The following is a 24,288-nucleotide window of genomic DNA, read 5'->3' as shown; positions in this document are numbered from 1 at the left end:
CGTAGAGGGAGACCAAGAGATGAATGCACTAAGCAGATTCAGAAGGATGTAGGTTGCAGTAGTTACTTGGAGATGAAGAAGCTTACACAGGATAGAGTAGAGCATGGAGAGCCGTATCAAACCAGTCTCTGGACTGAAGACAACTACAACAAAAACATATGTGAAATTTTGAACATTCGGGAGTGCTACTGTAAATTCATACTGTTATCGGCAATTACAGGCTTCAACTTAATTGTGCTCCTTTAAAACTTTTGAAGACAGTATGCCTATCTTCATTCGAAACATCCTTTTTATAATTTAGTTGTACAATTAGGTTATTTTTGTGAGTTTTAAGATGCTTGTGAAACTATATTTTTATTAGGTACCTGTCCAAATGTTTTGGATATGTAACTTATTTCTTAGCAGATCAGCATTTGTGGTTCACAGTTCTGCCAAAGAATACATCACCCTTACATTTAATTTTATATCAATGCAGATAATTGTGAATTGTTGAAAAATTTTCAGAAGCTGCCATTGTTCTTTGCATAATCCCCAGGCATTTCCTAGTAAACTGGCGTTTGTGATTTAGTTACTGTAGCAGATATTCTAACAAACATACTGTGTTATATCTAGTTTTCCCTTAAAGATGAGAGATCCTTTATAGTATCTGCATTTATCATAAATTAACTCTGTTTTCGAGTTTGCTAACAACTATACTTAACCTCAGAATGTTTTAAGAAACTAGTACTTTTACCACAGGTTCCTGTCTTGCCTTAATAAAAATCTCAATTTGTGTATTTGCTTCAATTCTTAGAGGAATCAGCAACTTTTTACCTCAACAGACTAAAAAATAATCAGCAGACTTAATTTAAAATTATTGTTCACTGCCTTATAACACATTGCACCAGCCAAAGTGCAGCCCCAGTGTGAATGCTGTTCTCGAACATGGGATGTATTGGTTGACGTTTTAAAGCAGCTGGAAATCACCCTGACTACTGTCAAACGATTGGCAGCTGCTGTGAACCGCTGAGTTGGAAGAGCTCCTGAGACTCATGTACCTGTGATACTGGAACCAGAGGTACCTCAAGTACTATCCTCTCCTGTGAATCCTGTTTCCTCTGCAGAAATTAAAGGATCTGTCATTATTCAGCCACTTGACTGCGAGTGGCATATCAGTGACAGATCTAGGCGTGGTGTACTGGGTGGAAGGGGACCAGGAGGATTCAGGGTGTTGTACCAATCCCTTTAACCAACAAGTTTAAGGTGGTGTCTTTCACTGAAACTGAGTCAATGGGACTCACATCACCTGTTTAGGAACAACCTATTTTGTCTGATGTCAAGAGGAGGCAAACGCAAAAGATTAGGAGTCTGTTAATTGTTAGCAATTCAAACATACGGAGAATGATGGTACCCGGTGGCAGCAAAGGACACCAGGTGCACTCAGGGTGTATGCCTGGGGGCCTCATTCAGTATGTTGAAGAGGCTATTTGAGCAGCCATTGACAGAGCAGGGTACTGAGCTGACAAGCCTTGCGTATGGAGTTTCAATGAAGCTCACAACTTGCAGCATTGTCTCCAGAACTGATCATGGCCCTTTGGTTCTAAGTCGAGTGGAAGAACTGAACCAAAGACTTGGAGGGTTCTGTGACTAGCTATGCTGTGACTTCCTGGACTTGTTCTACAGGGTTGAGAACTGTTGGGTGCCCCTAGATGGGTCATGTGTGCACTACACACCAGAGGCTGCTACTCAGGTAGCTGAATGTGTGTCGTGTACAAAGAAGGGTTTTTTACCATAGGTGACTCTCCATCCAGTCCACATAACAGTAGCTGTAGGAAACCAGGAAGTATCGGTGTAAGATCAAAAGAAATGCATCCCACAGGTAAATGTAAATGTCGTGTGACTAGGGCCTCCCATTGGGTAGACTGTTTGCCTGGTGCAAGTCTTTCGATTTGACACCACTTTGGCGACTTGTGAGTCGATGGGGTGGAAATGATGATGATTAGGACAACACAACACCCAGTCCCTGAGTGGATAAAATCTCTGACCCAGCCAGAAATCAAACCCAGGCCCTTAGGAGTGACAGTCTGTCATTCTGACCACTCAGCTACTGGGGGCGGACATCCCACAGGTGCGAGTATTAAAATCCTTATGGTAAACTACTGAATCATTTGTAACAAAGTGCCAGAGTTTGAAGCACTCACAGAGAGCAGTGGGGCTCACATAATACTAGGTACTGAAAGCTGGTTGAGACCTGAAATTGACAGCAGTGAGATTTTTGGGGAAATTTTAAGTGTATATCAAAAGGGAAGGCAAATGGGAAATGGCAGTGGTGTATTTGTCACAGTAGACAAGAAACTCAAATCCACTGAGATAGAAATTGAAGCTGCATATGAGATTGTTTGAGCAAGACTCAGTATCAGGGGAGGGCATAAAATGGTAATTGGATCCTCCTATTGCCCACCAGACTCATCTGATGTAACCGAAAACTTTACAGAAAAACCTCAGTTCACATGTACGGAAGTTCCCCATCAGTAAACTAGATAAAAAATCAGAAGGTCATATCTCAGTGAGGAACTTGAAGCTTTCATCACAGGACAGGAGGATGTTAAGGAACTATGGCTCAAATTTAAAAGAGTAGTTGACCATGTACTGGATAGTTATGTACTCAGTAGAACAGTTCATAATGGGACAGAACCTCTATGGTATACAGTCAGTGTAAAGAAACAGAGATTACTGCATAATAGGTGTAAAACAAAGATAGGGCTATGGATAGAGAGATGGTGAATGAAACATGTTTGGCTGTCAAGAGAACTAGGTGTGATGCCTTCAGTGACTACTACAGCAGAATGTTGCCACATGATATTTCACAAAACCCAAAGAAATTATGGCTGTATGTGAAGGCTGTTAGTGGCACCAAAGTTAATTTCCAGTCTCTAGCAAATTAGACAAGAGCTGAAATTGAGTGCAGCAAAGCAAAAACTGAAATACTTAATTTTCAAATGTTCCTGTAAAAATGTAAACCCAGGAAAATAGCCCCATTTTAAACCTCATACCACTAAAAAGATGATTGAAACAAGTATTAATGTCAGTGGTGTTGAGGAACAACTGAAATGGTTAAAATTGAACAAACCTCCAGGGTCCAATGAAATCCCTGTTAGATTATGTACTGAATTTGCAGCTGATTTCGCCCCTCTTCTAACTATAATCACTTGAATAAAAAACCATGCCCAGTTAGTGGAAAAAAGGACAGCACACACCTGTCTACAAGAAGGGTAGTAGAAGTGATCCCCAGAACTACCATCCAGTTAACTTGACATTGATTTGATCATGTGAAACCCAATTCGCACTTTTCTCACATGGCATACTGAAAGCTTTGGATCAAATCAATGAAGTAGATGCATTATTTCTTGATATTTGAAAAGCATTTGACTTAGTACTACATCTGCGCGTATTGTTAGAAGTATGATCATCAAATCAAATGAAATTTTTGACTGGATTGAGGAATTTTTGGTAGGGAGGAAACATTATGTTTTTTTGGATGAAGAATCATTGTCAGATGTAGAAGCAACTTCAGGTGTGCCCCAGGAAGTGTATTGGGATCCTTGCTCCTCATGTTGTATATTAACAAACTTGCAGAAAATATTAATAGTAACGTCAGTCTTCTTGCAGGTATTGCAGTTACATACAATGCAGTAAGAGTGTCACATAGGTACTGAAGAAACTGAACTGGCAGGATCTTGAAGATAGATGTAAACTATCCCGAGAAAGTCCATTATCAAAGTTTCAACAACCAGTTTTAAAAGATGATTATAGGAATATACCACAATCCCTTACATATCACTCATATAGGGATCATGAGGATAAGATTAGAATAATTACTGCATGCACAGGTGCATTCAAATAATCATTCTTCCCACACTCCATATGTGAATGGAATAGGCAGATATCCTAATAACTGCTACAGCGGTATGTATCCTCTGCTATGCACCTCGTGGTAGTTTGCAGAACTTAGATGTAAATGTAAAGTAGAGGGATATATTTATTCTGTACTATAATCTTCCCTCCAAAATGAGCAACACAAGTGAAAGTCTGCATCTCAAATGCGCAACAGGTTCATAATTAACTGGGATGATACCCATAGATTGCAATACACATTTCTCAACTTGCATTAACCACAAACAGTGTAAGTGCCCCTCTAGGAAGTAAATTACTGATGTGACTCTTTATAAATTCAATAGAGAAGGAAGATTTACAAATATTAAATGTATGTAGTTAGCTTTTCTTGCAGTCTGTATTAAATTATTGGCATTGTTGTCCAATAGGCTGGGTTTGCTATTCTTTAGAATGAAACACTATTTCTTCACTTTCTTGTTTGTTTTCTTTCATATTTCTACTTATAGTCTTTCACAATATTTACTAATTCATTTCAACATAACAACATTTAAAAGACATCAAAATGTATACAAAAGACAGACTCAACTCATGTTTACGTAATTAGAACAAATGAGATACTGAACTTACAGTTCGCATACCTCTCCTGTATTTATAAACTTGCTTTCTGGTGTATTTTTTCTGGAAACAAAACTTATTAATTATAATAATTTTATAATCAAAACATAAATTTCAACAAAAAATGAATTTTATAAACAGAAAAATCAAGACAATTAAACTGTAATAATGAATTTTCAAAATAATTCCATTTGTGATTAGAAAATTGTGGAATATGAAAATTTTGATTACTCATAAGTTCTCTGACAAAATAAAATGTTTGCATAGAAGAAGACAATGAGAACTTTAAAAGGAGGTGTGTTAGTCTCAATCCAAATAACTTTTAGGTACAACGAAAATAATGTCAGAAAATGAGATTTTGCCCAACTAGGCCTTTGTCAGAAATAGATAACATAATCACACACACACACACACACACACACACACACACACACACACATGCAAATGCAACTCTCACACAAATGACCACAGTCTCTGGTGTTTGTTCTCTATTCCCGACAAAGGCCTAGTTGGCCAAAAGCTCGCTTTCTGACAGTCTTTTTGTTCTGTCTACCTGCAACTCAGCATCTCCACTATATTGTGAGTAGCAACTATCCTTTTCATAATATTGTTACATTTCATCCTGGATTTTCAATTGTTTGGTTTTAACTTTTAGTTATGTAGAAACGTGACATAGTGTTTTGTTTGATTGCATTTCATTATATAAAATGTTTTTAAATAAATTAATTACATAGTTATAATCAGCATACTGAGTTATAAAGTTTAGTTGGTTGTATTTGAAATAAAATTTTGGCAAATCAGCTTACATCCCATTACATATGTAACAGAATGTATAAAGGAAATGCAGATAATAGCTGAAAAACCTTTTTTGGAAAATATTGTACTTAGAAATAATGTAAAACAATATTCTCAAAATAAATGCTTCAATCCAAACCATATAGACTCATACAGTTACTTCTTCGTGACCAAAAGTATCATATAACACAAATACAAAACGGTATCATAAAACATATAAAAAAATTTAGATCATTAAAGGAATTACATATGCAACAGAGGTGGATGGCCAAAAGTTAAAAGATTTTAAAAAACAACATTAATGTTATAGGGGCAAATGCTGAATAATAGAAAGAGGCAGATGCATGTAACAAAATAGACAGAGGCAGACAAAAAACACAAGATAAGTAGGGACAGGTGGCATAAAGCCTTCTGCCCTGGAGCATGAGTGGTACACAAGGGAGCACAATTCAGAAGTATCTTTCTGCAGTCAGTTGTAGGAGGTAGTCAATGCCCTCTTCCCCAGTGCCTTCTGGTTGGTTATTCAAAGAATGCTGAGCTATATTGCATCATAGTATGGGCTCTGTACTGCACTCAACTCTGCTCCATCAATTCAGCTATAGGTGCAGCTCACTAGGAAGACTGGGTACTGAATTTAAAATCTTGGCGAGAAGAAAAGTCAATAAAAATTATCAGTTTTTGGCATCTAAATTGTGACTATAACTGGGATTGAACACAACTCTGGGGAATAAAATCATTAAGTTGCCATATTTTGCATATTTTCATTCACTGATGTCCTATAAGTTGATGTTCTGGTGTAACTCCTCATTTAGGCAGTAAGTACTCACTGCATAAAAGAAAGTAATAAATGGGACAGAAATTAGTAGATGTAATGTACATGTACAAACAAATAAATGATCAAAATTTTAAAAAAACTGGATGATTTATTCAAGATAAAGAGGTACGCAATTTGAGCAAGTCTGTAACGCGATGGCCCACTTCTGGCCCTTACACGAGCAGTTATATAGCTTCTCGTTGATTGATAAGAGTAATTGGATGTCCTCCTGAGGGATATTGTGCCAAATTCTGTACAATTGGTGCATTAGATTGTCAAAAATCCAAGCCGATTGGATGTCCCTGCCCATAATGTTCCAAACATTCTCAGTTTGGGAGATATCTGGCAACCTTGCTGGTCAAGGTAGGGTTTGGAAAGCAGTAGAAACTTTTTTCATGTGTGGTTGGGCGTTATCTTGCTGGAAAGTAAGCACTGGATGGCTTGCCATGAAGGGCAACAAAGTGGGGTGTGCAATATCATCTATGTACCACTGTGTTGTAAGGGTGCTGCAGATGACAACCAAAGAAATGAAATGGCACCCTTGACCAACACTCCTAGTTGGGCGTTATGGTGGGTGACAGTGAGATTGGTATTCCACCACTGTGTGGGACTTCTCCTGACATGTCTTCACTGGTCATCTGGATTCAGTTCAAAGTGAAACTCATCACTGAAGATAGTTCTACTCCAGTCAATGAGATTCCAAGCTGGACATGTGTCTGGAGGAGTTTTCATAGCAAGACCACTTTGGTTGTCACTGTGGCACCCTTACAGCAACGGCAGTATGTTGACTATATTTTACACCCTTCATGGCGAGCCATCCTGGGTTTACTTTTCAGCAAGATAATGCTCACCTGCACATGGTGGAAGTTTCTACTTCTTGTTTTCATGCTTGTCAGACCCTATCAGAGCCAGAAAAGTTGCAGGATCTCTCTGAAGTTGGGAACATTTGGAGCAATATTGACATTGTCGTCCAACCATCTCATGAGTCTGATGATCTATTATGTCAATTGGACATAATTTGGAGTAATATCCCTTAGGAGGACATCCAACAATTCCATTAATTAGTGCCAAGCCAAATATCAGCTTGCATAATGGCCAGAGATGGGTCAATGTATAATTGACTTGCTCAATTTGTGAAGCTCTTTCTCTTAAATAAATTATTCAATTTTTCCGTTATTGTCATCATTTACTTGCCTATATATGTATATCACATCTACTGAAACTCAGTGGCTGATTAAAACTGTGTGCCAGACCAAGACTCGAACTTAGGACCTTTGCCTTTTGCGGGCAAGTGCTCTACCAACTGAGCTACCCAAGCACGAGTCACAACCCGTCCTCACAGCTTTACTTCTGCCAGTATCTCGTCTCCTGCCTTTCAAACTTCACAGAAGCTCTCCTGCAAACCTTACAGAACTAGCACTCCTGGAAGAAAGGATATTGTGTAGACATGGCTTAGCCACAGCCTGGGGGATGTTTCCGGAATGAAATTTTCACTCTGCAGCAGAGTGTGCGCTGATATGGCAAACAGATTAGATATCATATGTCATTCCCAATAGCAAAACCAAAAGTAGTTATTTTGACTTAATGTGTTTCTTTAATTTTTTTACATTTTCTTGTGTTGTTGGTGCAACAATCTTGTGGTACTTAAGATTCCAAATGAAGCATAGTGATATTGGGTTCATCTGCAGCAGAGTGTGCACTGATATGTTCACATCAGTACGCACACCGCTGCAGAGTGAAAATTTCATTCTGGAAACATCCCCCAGGCTGTGGCTAAGTCATGTCTCTGCAGTATCCTTTTTTCCAGGAAAGTAGAGACAAGGTACTGGTAGAAGTAAAGCTATGAGGCTGGGTTGTGAGTCGTGCTTGGGTAGCTCAGTTGGTAGAGCAGTTGCCCATGAAAGGCAAAGGTCCCAAGTTCGAGTCTCGGTCCAACACACAGTCTTCATTTGTCAGTAAATTTCATATCAGTGCACACTATGCTGCAGAGTGAATATTTCATTCTGATCGCAGCTACTGATTTCTGCCCCATTCTGATAATTCCTTCTTGGTGCATTGTTTTTATTTTTTATTTTATTTATTTTTTACTCTCTTGGTGTGTCTCCTAATTATTGTAAAAAATCGAAATGTCTTCCCAAATTTCACTTTTACAAGGAACTGGTTCACGTCAATTTTGTTCAGCCTCTTAGCCAATTAAAGAACAGAGTTGACAGATCAGAAATCATATGTCATTCTGAATAGCAAAACCAAAAGTAGTTATTTTGACTTAATGTGTTTCTTTATTTTTTTTTACATTTTCTTGATGTTGTCGATGCAACAGTCTTGAAGTACTTAAGATTCCAAATGGAGGCAGAACGATATTGGGTTCATCTGCTCTTTGGTTTAAATAATAGTAATAAAAGTTGTGTCTGTTCATATTCACTGTTGGCATGTTTATTCCATATTTTCCAACTGGCTGTTCTTCAGATAAACAATTACAGGCACAATGCAACATGTACATGAAACAAAGCCAACTTTCACTTCTCACTTCCTGCCAACTGCATACAATGGCTCCTTACAACTAAAAATTACAAAGATAATATATGCATCAAAGAAATTCTTGTACATGGCAATTATGTCCCTTATTGATAATCTTTTTTCAAGTTTTTTGAAAGCTTATATTTAAAATTTTTAGTGTAAATGGCTTCAGATGAAACTTAAAAGAAGGATAACCAAATTGAATTCAACATATGAAATACAATTAACTTTTTTGAAATATAATGAAATTAATATTATTCATGTTACATAATGTTTTGAACGCAAATGCTGTATGTAAGTATAGAAAACTATTTTATTGGTGTCATTAAAAATATAGAAAAAAAATTACAATTTTTAACTTGCCTGTATCATATAGTACATTTATGGAGAGTGTGAGTAATTCATTTCTTTAAATGCATCAACAAGTGGAATAAATAGCAAAAAGATGAGCCATTATTCAGTTCCTTTACAAGTCCATAGATGAACATCTTACAGTCATCTATTCAAATAATTGGGAATATTAGCCATAGCCTTGCAGTAAATTTATTTTTTTACCACATCCTTGCACTACATTTATTCACTCCTGAAACATAATCAGCCCATTGAAATAAAATGTCCGAGAGGCAGTATAAATAATCACATTCACTTATGAGCCAAAACATTATGATCACCTACATTGGTCCACTTTTGAATGCAATACAGCAGTGATTCTATATGGCATGGCATGCATTCAACAAGTTCTTGGTACCTTTCCAGAACTATATGCCACCAGGTGATTGTGTACAAGTCAAGAAATTCCCATAAATTAATGGAGTGGTGGTCTGTGGGCCCAGATCTGTCACCTAATACCTTCTTGTATATGTTCCATTTTGATCAGATTAGGTGAATTTGGTGGCCAAGACAACAAAGTGACTTTACTATCATGCTCCTGAAACCACTGTAACACGGTTCTAGTCTTGTGGCATGGACATTTATCCTTCGATGTTGTATCCAGAGACAACCATTCACCTGGTTTAACAGGTAATGATATTCATTTGACTAGACATTATGTTTCCATTGTTCCATAGTCTGATGTCAACGATCCTGTGCCCTCTGCCGTCATTATGTACAGTTTTCACGTATGAGTAATAATCAATATTATTGTCGACATCCTTTTTTCTGTCTTCATTGAAGTGTTTAGCAATGTCCTCAAATCCATCCCCTCCCCACACATTCATCAACACCTGAACCAACACCATCTCCTTCCTATTAACCGGTGTGGCTTCCGACCCAATTTCTATGGATAAATTTCTTAGTCCAACAAAGAATTTTCATATAATGATAAAACTACCTCTTCATTTCATTTTGAAAACTTTTTTTTGAGTGGCAATATTGCACCATTTGCCCACCCTTCTTTCATATGGGGCAAGAGGGATGAAATAATAAATTTTTAAAAAATGACAGTAGTATGAAAAGACTAGATTACTACTCACCATATAATGCAGATGTTGAGTCACAGACAGCACAACAAAAAGACTGCTAAAGAAGTAACCTTTTGGCCAAAAGGTCTTCTGGCCTTGGCAGCCAGAGATAGTGGTCATGTGTGGTGTGTGTGTAAGTTGCGTTTGTGTGTGTGTGCGTGTGTGTGTGTGTGTGTGTGTGTGTGTGTGTTGTCTACTTCAGAGAAAGGCCTTTTGACTGAGAGTGAACTTGTTTAGCAGTCTATTTGTTGTCGTCTTTATTAATCATTAAATATTGATAAACACAGTTACAATTCCAAGATGCTATCGCATCTATTCATAATGAGACAATTAATATCGGGTTACCTGTTTTTGCAGCTAACACTTTTATCTATCAGTAATTTGCTGTTGTTGTTGTTGTTGTGGCGGTGGTGATCTTAAGTCTGAAAACTGGTTTGATGCAATTCTCCAAGCTACTATTCTGTGTGCAAACCTCTTTATCTCCAAATAACTGGTGCAACCTACATCCTTTTGAATCTGCTTACTGTATTCATTTGTTGGTCTCCCTTTAATGTTTTTTCCGCTACACTTCCCTCCAATATTAAAATGGTGATCCCTTGATGTCTTAGAGAGTGTCCTATCAATGATCCCTTCTTTTAGTCACATTATGCCTCCAGTACTAAAGCGATAATGCCTTGATGTCACAGAGAGTGTCCTATCAACTGTTGCCTTCTTTTAGTCAAGTTATGCCACAAATTTCTTTTCTGCCCAATTTTATTCAGTTCTTCCTCATTGTTTACATGATATATCCATCTGATCTTCAGCATTCCTGTGTAGCAACACATTTCAAAACTTCTTTTCCCTTCTTGCCTGAAGTGTTTATTGCCCACATTTCACCTTCATAAAAGGCTCTGCTCAAGGCAAATACCATCAGAAAAGAATTCCTAGCACTTAAATCTGTATTCAGTGTTAACAAATTTCTCTTCTTTGGAAATGCTTTTCTTGCCATTGCAAGTCTACATTTTATATCCTCTCTACTTCAGCTATCATCAATTATTTTGCTGCTCAGTTAACAAAACCCATCAATTACTTTTACACCTACCTGTGCATCTATACTATTCAAAGCACTGTGAGTACATGGCAGAGGGTACATTCCATTGTAACAGTTATTACAGTTTCTTCTCATTCTTTTCACGTATGAAGTATGGAAAGAATGATTGTTTAAATGTCTCTGTGCATACTGCAATTAATCTGATCTTGTCCTCATGATCCCTACGTGAGTGATCCGAAGGGGGCTGTAGTATATTCTAGAGTCATAATTTAAAACCAGTTCTTGAAACTTTATAAGCAGGCTTTCTAGGGATAGTTAACGTCTATGTTCCAGAGCCTGCCAAATAAGTTACTTTGACACTTTCTAACAGGTGAAACAAACCTTTGTGACAATTTGTGCTACTGTTCTCTGTATATATTCAATATCCCCTGTTAGGTACTACACACTACACTAGGCACAGGTACTATGCACTTGAGCAATAGTCTATAATGGGTCACATGGGTGATTTGCAAGCAATCTCCTTTGTAGACTGATTGCACTTCCTCAGTACTCTACTAATAAACCAAAGTTCATCATCTGCTTAGCCCATGATTGTGCCTACATGATCATTCCATTTCATACCCCTACAAAGTGTTACATCCTATTTGTGTGAGTGGGGCATTTCCAACTGTGACTCATTGATATTATTGTCATAGGACACTACATTTTTTTTTTTTTTTTTTTTCATTTCGTCAAGTGCACGATCTTACATTTCTGAACATTTAAAGCAAGTTGCCAATGTTTGCACCGCTTTGAAATCTTATCAAGACCTGACCAAATATTTATGCTGCTTCTTTCAGATAGTACTTCATTATTGATAACTGCATCATTTGCAAGAATCCTGAGGTTACTATTAATGATGTCTGGAAGGTCATTAACATACAACATGAAGAGCAAAGGTCCCACCACAGTTCCCTGGGCACACCTGAAGTTACTTCTACATGTGAAGATGACTCTCCATCCAAGACAACATGCTGTGTCCTCCCTACCAAAAAGTCCTCAATCCAGTCACAAATTTCACTTGATACTCCATAAAATCGTACTTTTGATAATAAGTGTAGCTGTGGTACTGTCAAATACTTTTCAGAAATCAAGAAATACTGCATCTATCTGACTGCCCTGATTAAATGATCGATGTGTTCGGAACCCATAATGCTTGGCATGTAAGAGGCCATTCTGTTTGAGGTACTTCATTTATTTGCACTCAGAATACATTTTAACATTCTACAAGAAATCAATGTCGAGGATATTGAGCGGTAGTTTTATGGATTATTTCCACTATCCGTCTTGTAAAAGAGTGGGTCGTGTTTCTTCTTCTAACTACTGGGCACTGCTTTTTTGTTTGAGGGATCTACAATAGATTATAGTTAGAAGAGGGGCTAAATCACCCACACATGCACTAAATAACTGATAGAGATTCCATCAGGCTCTGGAGATATGTTCAATTTTAACCGTTTCAGCTGTTTGTCAACACAACTGATAGTGACACTTATATCACATATCTTTTCAGTGGTATTAGGATTAAACTGGGGCATTTCTCCTGGGTTTTGCTTTGTAAAGGAACATTTGAAAACAGAGTTAAGCATTTCAGCTTTTGCTTTGCTACCCTCAATTTCAGTTCTTGTCTCATTTGTGAGTGACTGGACACTTTGGTGCCACAAGCAGCTGTACATATGAGCAGGTTTTTGTTTGGGTTTTGTATAAGATCATTTGACAGTATTCTGCTATTGCAGCCACTGAAATCTTCAAGCATTGCTCTCCTGACTGCCAAATGTGTTTCATTCAGCATCTCTCTTTTGAGAGCCCTATGCTTTGTTTTATACCTGTTGTGTAGGAGTCTCTGTTTCTATCGAAGTTTCTTTACAATTACTGTATACCATTGAGGTCCCCTCCCATTATGAACTGTTCCACTGGGTATATATCTATACAGTGCATGATCATCTATTGTGTTAAACTTGAGCCATAGTTGCTGTACATGCTCCTGCCCTGTGCTGAAAGTTTTAAGATCCTCACTGAGATGTAACATTACTGCTTTTTTATCTAGTTTACAGAACATATACGTGTTTAAGTTGTCCTTTGTACTTTGGTAATCATTGTTGCCATGACCATGTCATGGTTACTGACACCAATTTCTATGTGGACTCCTCAAAAGGCTCAAGTCTCTTTGTTGCCATTAGGTCTGATATATTTCCATCTTGAGTGGGATTATGAAATATCTGTTCTTGGTAGTTTTCAGAGAAGGCATATAGTAATGTTTCATAAAGTGTCTTGTCATACTCATTATTAACAAAACTATAATTTTTCCAACTGATTTTTAGATGATTAAAGTCTTCATCAATGATTATGCTGTGATTGAGGAACTTACATACAAGCAACTGAGGGTTTCTGTAAAAATTTTGGTTGCACCAGGGTGTATGCTTGGTGGGCGATAGAAGAATTTAATTACCACTTTATGCCCACCGCTGATGCTGAATCTTACTGAAACAATCTCACATGCATATTCAGTTTATATCTCAGTGGATTTCAGTTTTTTGTCTATTGTGACTAATACACCACCTCCATGTCCTATTAGCCTATCCTTTCATAAACACTTAAATTTTCCCCGAAAATCTCACTGCTATCAATTTCCACTTTCAATAGCTCTCTGTACCTAGTATTATGTGAGATTCACTGCTTCTCTGGGAGTGCATCAAACTCTGGCACATTGTTGTGAGTGCCTTGCATTATCTTGACTGGATGGAGAGCTGCCTAATCTAAAAGAACCCCTGTGTGCACTCCAAAAACAGTTGGCTACCTGGGTCTCATTTCTTAGTCTAATCTCTGTATCACCTATTTTATTTCAGCTACATTTTGTTACCTTTGTTTTACTTTTGCTGATGTTTGTCTTATATCTACCATTCAAGACACTGTTCATTCCATTCTCCTGCTCTCCCAAGTCCTTTATTGTGTCTGACAGAATTACAGTGTCACCAGCAAACCAAAGCTTTTATTTCCTCTCCTGAAACTTTAATTCCTTATCCAAATTTTTCTTTGGTTTCCATTAATGCTTGCTCTGTGTACAGACTGAATAGAATCAGGGATACCCTACAACCCTGTCTCACTCTCTTCTCAATGACTGCTTCCCTTTCGTGCCCCTTGGACTCTTATAACTACAGTCTGGCTTCTGTACAAGATACACCTCTTGCTGACTGTTTTTTACCCCTGCAACCTTCAGAACATCAAAGAGCCCCTTTCAGCAACATTGTCAAAAGCTTTTTCCAAATCTGTAACTGCTATAAATTTAGGGTTTTATCCACCCTCAGCAACTGTAGTTGTGTACAATGAAATAATCAGCAACTAGTTGCATAAAAGAAAATCAAAACCGGTAAAGAGATTAAATTTCTGTTATGCAACTGGTTGCTGATTATTATTTCATTACATAAAGCTGTAAATGAGGATTTACCTTTTGTTAATCTGTCTTCTAAGGTACGTCAAAGGGTCAGTATTGCCTTCATTTCTTCGAAATCTGAACTGAGGTCGGATTGTACCTGTTTTTCCATTCTTCTGTAAATAATTCATTTTGATATTTTGCAACTGTGACTTATTAAACTGAAAGTTTGTAACAATACCAGAGTAGGAAAGTTGCTATGACCATATAGAGGAGATGCTGAGCCGCGATAGGCACAACAAAAAGATTCACATAATTGTAGCTTTTGGCCATAAAGGCCTTTGTCAGCGATAGACACACATACATATATGCACACACACTGAACTGAAACCACACTGTGAGCAGCAGTACCAGTGCAAAATGGGAGTGGCGACTGAGTGGGGGTAAGGAGGAGGCTGGGACGGGGAGGGGGAGGGATAGTATGGTGGGAGTGGCAGACAGTGAAATGTTGCAGTTTAGACAGAGGGCAGGAGAAAAGGTGCGGAGGGGGGAGGGGGTAAGTAGCAGAAAGGAGAGAAATAAAAAGAAATTAAAAGACTGGGTGTGGTGGTGAAATGATGGCTGTGTAGTGCTGGAATGGGAACTGGGAGGGGGTTGAATAGGTGAGGACAGTGACTAATGAAGGTTGAGGCCAGGAGGGTTACTGGAACGTAGGATGTATTGCAGTTAAAGTTCCCACCTGTACAGTTCAGAAAAGCTGGTGTTGATGGGAAGGATCCATATGGCATAGGCTGTGAAGCAGTCATTGAGATGAGGGATATCATGTTGGGCGGCGTGTTCAGCAACACAGTGGTCCACTTGTTTTTTGGCCACAGTTTGTCGGTAGCCATTCATATGGACAGACAGTTTGTTGGTTGTCATGCCCACATAGAATGCAGCACAGTGGTTGCAGCTTAGCTTGTAAATCACATGACTGGTTTCACAGGTAGCCCTCCTTTGATGGGATAGGTGATCTTAGTGACTGGACTGGAGTAGGTGGTGGCAGGAGGATGTACGGGACAGGTCTTGCATCTAAGTCTATTACAGAGGCATAAACCATGAGGTAAGGGACTGGGAGCAGGGGTTATGTAAGGATGGCCGAGCATATTGTGTAGGTTCGGTGGATGGCAGAATACCACGGTACGAGGGGTGGAAAGGATAGTGGGCAGGACATTTCTCATTTCAGGGCATGGCGAGAGGTAATGGAAACCCTGGCGGAGAATGTAATTCAGTTGCTCCAGTCCCGGCTGGTCCTGAGTTACGAGGGGAATGCTCCTCTGTGGCTGGACTGTGGGACTTTGGGAGGTGATGGGAGACTGAAGAGATAAGGCATGAGAGATTTGTTTTTGTACAAGGATGGGAGGATAATTAAGGTCAGTGAAGGCTTCAATGAGACCCTCAGTATATTTTGAGAGGGACTGCTTGTCACTGCAGATGCGACGACCATGGGTGGCTAGGATGTACGGAAGGGACTTCTTGGTATGGAATGGGTGGCAGCTGTCGAAGTGGAGGTATTGCTGGTTGTTAGTAGGTTTGATATGGACGGAGGTACTGATGTAGCCATCTCTGAAATGGAGGTCAACATCTAGGAAGGTGACTTGTTGGGTTGAGTAGGACGAGGTGAAGCAAATGGCGGAGAAGTTGTTGAGATTCTGGAAGAATGTGAATAAGGTGTCCTCACCTTCAATCCAGATAGCAAAGATGACATCAATGAATCTGAACCAGGTGAGGGGTTTAGGATTCTGGGTTTTTAGGAAAGATTCCTCTAGATGGCCCATGAATAGGTTAGCATAGGATGGTGCCATGCGGGTGCCCACAGCCGTACCATGGATTTGTTTGTAGGTAATTCCTTCAAAGGAGAAGTAATTGTGGCTGAGAATGTAGTTGGTCATGGAGACTAGGAAGGAGGTTGTTGGTTTGGAATCCATAGGGCATCTGGAAAGGTAGTGTTTGATAGCAGTAAGGCCATGGGCATTAGGAATGTTAGTGTACAGGGAGGTGGCATCAATAGTGACGAACAGGGCACCGTGTGGTAAGGGGATAGGAACTGTGGAGAGTCAGTCGAGGAAATGGTTGGTATCTTTTATATAGGAGGGTAGATTCCGGATAATAGGTTGAAGGTGTTGGTCTACGAGAGCAGAGATTCTCTCAGTGGGGGCACAGTAACCGACCACAATGGGGCGTCATGCCTATCGCAACTCTGCATCTCCGCTGTATGGTGAGTAGCAACTTTTCTTCTCTGGTATTGTTCCATTTCATCCTGGATTTTCCATTGTTTGACTTTAAACTGATAGTTTGGTAAATATGTTCACACCTGTCTGTGACTCAATATTTCCTCTGTATGGTGAGTAGCAATCTGTCCTTTTCGTAACATTGTCATTATTCCATTCTGGATTTTCAACTGTGTGGCTTCACTTCACTTCTCTGTTTGTTATCATTTATTGCCATTCTCTAGAAATATTAACCTGTAACTGACACAATTTTTTGATCATTATCAATCTATAAGAAGATGTGTTCCTAGTCTGGAACATTTTATACTCATTGCCAAAATATGTCATTCCTTCTGATGCATTTTAATTAGTCATGTGTTCCAGAACATCAATTTGTCATACATTTTGAAAAAATATTATATCCTAGGCTTTTATTTTGGACCATTTATTAGTTTATTCATCTTCAATTAGATTAGAACATTTCTGACTGTCCTGTGTTCAGGTGATTGCTTATTTTGTGCAGCAGCTGCTATCTGTCATCTCATGTTTAGCTTTTGACCTTCTCTTGATATTATGAAGCTTCATTTCTTCTTTTTTTCCAGAGCTTGAGTTACCTGCAGCCACAGATTTTGTCCCATATAATGTACTCTACACTACACCTGAAGCACAGGATTAAGAACCATTTCGGGAGAGTCTTTCACTTAGCTGTAGATTGTAGACACTGACAGCAGAGACATTTGTGGTGCTTAATAAGGTAAAAGTTCAAGAATAAGAAAAGATAAATAGTCCATATTTGTGGCTCATTTCTCATTTCTGTGTAAATAAAATGGTAGTGCAACTAAACAGCCAATGAAGTCAAAGCATCAGACTTCAGCGATATGAATCTCATTATATTTATTTTCTCCTATGACTTTGTACTTCTGACTGTAGTGAATCTCACTTGTGTGGAGTGGAAGTATAAAAATTTGAAATTACAGTTGGATAAAGAATATGTGGGTTCTATGGGGAATAACATATCAGTTAAAAAAATGAGAACTCTAATATCATTAAAATTGTAATACTTCAAAATTAGAAGGAGAATTTTATTTCATTGCAGTAAAAGTATGTATAGAAAGAAAATCTTAAATCATTTTTGAAAATGAATATTTCATAATGCAGACTCAAGTGAGAAGTGTTACTTAAAGAAGAAAGTACTATAAGTGGATACTTCATAATGTAGACTTGTGTGAGAAGTGTTAGTTGAAGAGGGAAGGACTGTGAGGTATATGTTATCAACCTGTCAATGCCATGATTATTAGTGATGGATATTTCATATTACAGATTTCAGCAACATGAAAGGACTGTAAGTTATAGGTTTCACATTTTGTCAATGTCAAGTTTATTAAAGATTTAGCTCTGGCACATTTATACAAACCTGGAGAAATGGTAGGGGGGTAATGTTAATCTCATCCTTCCTGAACATGGGTCCACTATCCTAACCAATGCACCCACCTACCTCTGTGCAGTAAGCTAAAGAGAGGGATGGAAAGTGAGTACTAGTGAAACAGCTAAGTTGAAACCATTCCTGTTTTCCAAAAACTAATTAATTTAAAATGCATTTGTAATTGAGTCATTATGCTTGCCTGAGTCCAGGGTTTTACTTTACATTTCTGTAGTGCTAATATATCTGAACCTGGTAACACTCTTCATTATTCAATTAAGTCTTCAGTTGAAAATTTCAGACTTGGCAACTTTATTTATAAGCAGTAAAGTTTTTGTTGAGAATTATGAATTGTCAAGGAATAACAGGACATGACTCACTGAAAGGCAGAAGTGCTGCTTTGTCGATAGGTTCACAAACAATAGGTACAGAAGCTGGCTAGCTTTTGGAAAACACTTCCTTTTTCAAGCTTGTAAGAAAAACACACACACACACACACACACACACACACTCACTCACTCACATGCACATGCCTGTCTCCCTCCACTGTGGTCAGTAGACTGCCAGTTCTTTCCTGGCCCACTGTAAGTGTACTGGGGTGAGACGATGTTGTGGGGAGGGGTTGGGTGGGGAATGGAGAGAGGCAGGAGGCAGGGAAGGGGTTGGGTGGAAGCATCTAGCTGTTCATAGGGGAGTGGGAGCCATCTATGGACTAGCTAGGGGTGCAGGGGGAAAGGACAGGTGGCAGACTGTTGGGCGCACAATTTCATAGACTAAACCCTGAGATAACAGCACACAACTAACTGATGTGGGGACACAAATTAGGCGGGGGTACTGGAGCAGGGGATGGTGTACACACACACACACACACACACACACACACACACACGCACACACACACACACACATGCACACTATTGTGTGGGGGAGGGGGCAGTGAGTTACCTTAGGTTTAGGCCAGTAAAGTTTCTGCAGCGATGGATGTGCTTTAAGGACAGCTCCCATCTGCGCAGCTCAGAAAAGCTGGTGGTGGTGGTGGTGGAGAGGGTCCAGATGGCGCACATTGTAAAGCAGCCACATGTCAGAGATTTCAGTGCCTGCTTCACAAACTGTGCCATCCAGATCCTCCCCACCACCATGAGCTTTTCTGAGCTGCACAGATGGGAGTTATTCTTACAGCACAGCCTTTGCTCCCATAACCTTCATGACCTAAACCCAAAGTAACTATCTGCCCTTCCACCCAGTAGAGTGTGTGTGTGTGTGTGTGTGTGTGTGTGTGTGTGTGTGTGTGTGTGTGTGTGTGTGTGTACAACATCCCCTGCCCCAGCACCCCCTCCCAGTTTGTGTCCCAACATTAGCTAGTTGTGTGCTATTATCTCAATGCCCTAGTCTACGAAATTGTTTGCCCAGCTGTCTGTCACCTGACCCCTCCACCTGCTCACCTAGCTAGCCCACAGATGGCTCCCCACTCTCCCACAAGCCACTAGATGCTTCCACCCAACCCCTCCCTCCCTCCTGCCTCTCTCCATCCCTCACCCCACCCCACCCCACATCTCCACCTCACTCAAGTACACTCACCGTGGGCCACGAAAGACTGAGCACAGTGTAGGGAGACAGGTGTGTGCATGTGAGTGAGTGTGTGTGTGTGTGTGTGTGTGTGTGTGTGTGTGTGTGTGTGTGTTTGTGTGCATGTTTTTCCTAAAATCTTGAAAAAAGAAGTGCATTCCAAAAGCTAGCCAATCTCTGTGCCTTTTGTTTGTATTTATCAGTGACGCATCACTTCAGCCTTTCAGTGAGTCACCTCCTTTATTCCTGAATAATTCTTATTTATAATCAGGTAATCCACCACATGGGCATACCATGTTCTAACCAAACAGTACTGAAAACTTCTATACTTTTCCAGCCAACTATCTTTTAATTAAACCAAATTGTTGTTGGGACTTATTTATAGGTAAATGCTCTATTAAATTTTTGCCTTGCAATTCTATAAACTGTAATTAATTTCAAGATTTTTAAATATCATTATGTCAGTCTTTATATGCTACCCAACCCCAAGAAATTTCAGTGTGCACCAGGTGGTCACACTACTCATGGAGATATTGCATCTGTTTGTTATACAATTAACACCTCTTTCTAAAATAGTGCATGAGAGGTTGCAGCTATCAATCACCATGCTAACATCTTGAGGTAAGTATGCTCTACACTGTCTCTCTCAACTTTAATAAATCAGAGGTAGGAATGTCAATTATTATTAATATGAGGACAGATCTTATTAAGTTTGGTGGCTGGGGAAGTATCTTACTGTGTGCAACAATACATGTACAATTGTGCAGCTAATGGTTAGTGGCAAAATTTTTCATTGATTAGCAAACAATTGAACCAACTCCAGAGATGTAGACCCTAATGAACTTTACCTTTAGCCAGCAAATAATAATACCACACCACAAATGTGCTTTCAGATAACGGAAACTGGATTCATCTGCAGGTTAATTAATGTCAGAAAATAAGTAATTAATGGAATAAACCTCAGTACACCTAATGGCTGATTACAACTGTAATTATATAGTATGAGGGTTGTTATGAAAGTAATGCCACCTATTTCTATTCATGGAAACTACAGGAGATACATGAATCACAACAGAAATATTTAATCTACAGAGTGTCATTTTGTCACATAGTCAACACCATTTGTTATGCACTTTTTCCAGTGATGAACTAGAGCCTGCATACTGTGCTTGTAAAAATTGGAACCAGCTGAGGCTAGCCACTTCCTTACAGCTTTGACAACAGTGTTCGAGTCTGGAAAATGTTTGCCACATAGTCCATCTTTCAGAGGCCCAAAGAGATGGAAGTCTGAAGATGCTAAATTGGGGCTGTACGCTGGGTGTGGTAAGACAGTCCAACCGAATTTTGCAATAAGTTGCATGGTCATAAAACTGGTGTGAGGCCTGGCTTTGTCATGCTGCAGGTGAAAGTTGTTCTTCTTCTTTGGCTTTGCCTTGGAAATTCCAGCTTTCAGCTTAGTCAGTATCGTCTTGTAGTGTTCTGAATTGACAGTTTCTCCAGGCTCCAGGACATCCAAAATAACCACACCCTGGCTGTCCCAGAAGACTGTGCACATCACTTTACTTGCAGAAGGCTGTGTTTTGAATTTCTTTTTTGATGAAAAATTCACGTCGCCATTCCATGGACTGTCTTTTGGATTCTGGCTCATAGTGGTGACACCATGTCTCATCTCCAGTGACAATGCTATTCAGGAAATTGTCACCTTCAGCTTCATACTGGTCCAGCAGGTCTCGTCAAATTTCCATTAGATGAGTTTTTTTGTTCTTCTGTAAGCATCTGTAGGACCCATCTTGCACAGACTTTTTTGATAACCAAGTTGTTCCTCATTGTTTCCAAGGCATTACAGCTGGCATTCAGCTTTGATCAGCACAGGTGAGTTGATCAGGATGCTCTACATTTTGAGGGATGATAACTGTGCAGGGATGACCAGACTGTGGCTTGTCATGCATACTCTTTTCACTACTTTGAAAATGCTGTACCCATTACCTCACGTTGTTCACGTCTATTGTATCATATCTATACACCTTTAGCAAAGTGTTGATGGCTTTCAGTTCACACAATTTCTTCAGCAGTTAGGAATTCAATCACATATCACTGTTTTGGATGTGTATCCACATCAGACTCCTTTTTGGAACACTCCTGTGCTGGCACCAACTACCACAGAACAATGGAACCACCTGCAAATGAAAGAGGAAGGTTCAAGCATTAGCACGACACCAGTGACACCGGCACAGACATCCAGATTCACCACAAACAAAAATAGGAGGCATTACTTTTGGAACAACCCTCATACTTCTATCTCTATTGAAAGACAGGGTCAGAGTCCCAGTCCCTTTTTAACAGTTTCCTTTCTTGGTAAGACAATGTGGAACAGATGAAGTGTCACAGCAACAGCAATAAGTGCACAGTGATCTTACATACTGCAACTACTAGCACAGTAGCCACTCTGACTTCCACACATTAAAAAACTCCCAATGGGAGCAGGAATCTCTAAACATTAAATATTATTGCGAACTTTCAATGTCCACAATTCCTATGGCTGGAAGCTTCCCACCCCCCCCCCCCCCCCCCTCCCCCTCCACCCAACCCCATTAATAGTGCATATTTGCACAGTTATCAGTGTTTAATAGATTTGTATCCAGCCATTACTTTTAACAAGCAATTCATTGGAACTGATGCATATTTAATACCTTAACATTACACAGTTCTTTGGTATTTTTCCTGTACTTCAAAGGCTTGAGTTTGGAATAGTACTTCTTTATTTTTTAACTCACTGATTTTGTTTTACAATTACACCATTTTAGTCTGACTGCTACTATTCTCAAGACTGGATGATTACACTAGTCAACAGCCATTTTGCATCTGGGATGTGATAAGTCAACTAGTATTATTTTGGCGTGTAGAATCCAAATATACCTTTCAAAATGTTCTAACACGTACCACTTTTGAGTTTTTAAAGGTTTTTTATTTCTCGTATTCAGTATTTCACTTTTTGCTGTTCATCTGTTTTGATGTTTAATTGTTTGTTTTTTATTTGCAGAAGAGAGCTAGAAGATCTAAAAATCGTCAGTAAATGGTTGGTGTGGTAATCCAGTGATGTGAAAGAGATCCTCAGTGAGTGTTTACTGTGAAATACAGGCCTAGTGCTAACTTTTTGTGTTTAATACTTATACTAAGAAAAATGGGAACTAGTAAATCTTGTTGCTGTCTAAACCACTCTGACAACTTTTGTTATTTGTGTGGCAGATTCACTCCAAAAGCCCAAAGAAAACCAATCACTGATTTGGTTAAGAAGGAATATAATTTGTATTTTGATTGTCCTGTTGGTCATCAAGATAAAAAAATTTGCATCTCATATTGCCTGCATAACCTTTATTACAAACTTAAACAAGGAGTTGAAAGAAAAATGCCGAGCCATGCCATTCACTGTTCTAATGGTGTGGTGTGAGCCTAAAGAGCATTATTCAGACTGTTACTTCTGTCTTACAAATATTTTGGGATATTCAAGCAAAACTAGACATAAAAAAATGTATCTCCAATGCATTTACCTGTGCACCATGATAAGGGGTTGCCTGATCCAGTCTGTAACTTGAAAGCCATGGAACCAGACACCATGTCAAGTGAGTCAGAAAGTATTGAACATATAGAAGAGTACTGCCCTCAACATGATTACACTTCACCTCAGCTCTTTAATCAAAAGGAATTGAACAATTTGGTTTGTGATCTAAGATTTTTGAAACGGCAGGCTGAACTCTTGGGGTCAAAACTGCAACAAAGGAACCTTCTAGCTCTAGCGTCAAAAATTTCCTGTTTCAGATCAAGAGGTGCTTCCTTCACTCACTATTTCAATATGCAGAATTCAATGTGTGCATGTAGAGATGTCAATGGTCTGATGATGCAGCTAGGTGCACGACATAATCCACAGGAGTGGCGACTATTTATTGACTCCAGTAAAACCAGCTTGAAAGCAGTACTACTGCATAATGGCAATGCATTTCCATTGGTACCTTTGGCTTACGCAGTAGACGGGAAAGAAACTTACGAAACCATGGCTTTGCTGCTAGAGACAATCAAATATAAGGATCATGAATGGCAGCTTTGCTGTGATTTTAAAGTTGTTGCACACCTTACAAGTTTACAGGCTGGATTCATGAAATACTGCTGCTTTTTGTGCCTTCAGGACAGCCGTGACACCAACAACCACTATACAGTCGAGGAATGGTCTATAAGGAAGTCATATGTTCCTGGAAATGTAAATGTGTACAATACCCCATTGGTTGAGCCTGATAAAATCATTTTGCCTCCCCTTCATATCAAGTTGGGGCCTTATCAAGAACTTTGTATAAGCTCTGGATAAAGAAGGTGAGGCTTTCAATCACTTAAAAGAAAAATTTCCCGAATTAAGTGAGGCAAAACTGAAAGAGGGTATATTTGTTGGATCACAAATAAGAAAATTGTTGAAAGATCCAACCTTTGATACCAAACTCACAGATATCCAATTAGCTGCTTGGTCTTTTTTTAAAGCAATCGTGAAGAGCTTTTT

At 39.1% G+C, this 24,288-nt stretch overlaps 1 protein-coding gene across 2 annotated transcripts in view; it reads left to right on the top strand.

Annotated features, from left to right (window-relative positions):
- The window catches only part of LOC124607316 (testis-expressed protein 47-like), a 225,219-nt gene extending 202,247 nt beyond the window's left edge, over positions 1–22,972 (top strand). Inside the window, exons 6-7 of one of the 2 annotated variants that reach the window (XM_047139614.1) lie at positions 17,362–17,513; positions 22,786–22,972. In XM_047139614.1, the coding sequence (XP_046995570.1) occupies positions 17,362–17,435 (74 nt within the window). In that variant the 3' untranslated portion in view covers positions 17,436–17,513; positions 22,786–22,972. Of the gene's footprint in view, positions 1–17,361; positions 17,514–22,785 lie in introns of those variants that run through there. The other variant, XM_047139615.1, reaches the window with a different exon arrangement.
- The last annotated feature ends 1,316 nt before the right edge of the window (positions 22,973–24,288 follow it).

Source organism: Schistocerca americana, chromosome 3 (genome assembly GCF_021461395.2).
Source record: "Schistocerca americana isolate TAMUIC-IGC-003095 chromosome 3, iqSchAmer2.1, whole genome shotgun sequence".
Classification (NCBI taxonomy): domain Eukaryota; kingdom Metazoa; phylum Arthropoda; class Insecta; order Orthoptera; family Acrididae; genus Schistocerca; species Schistocerca americana.
The sequence above is the reverse complement of the archived record's forward strand: the minus strand, read 5'-3'. Positions and strand labels throughout refer to the sequence as shown.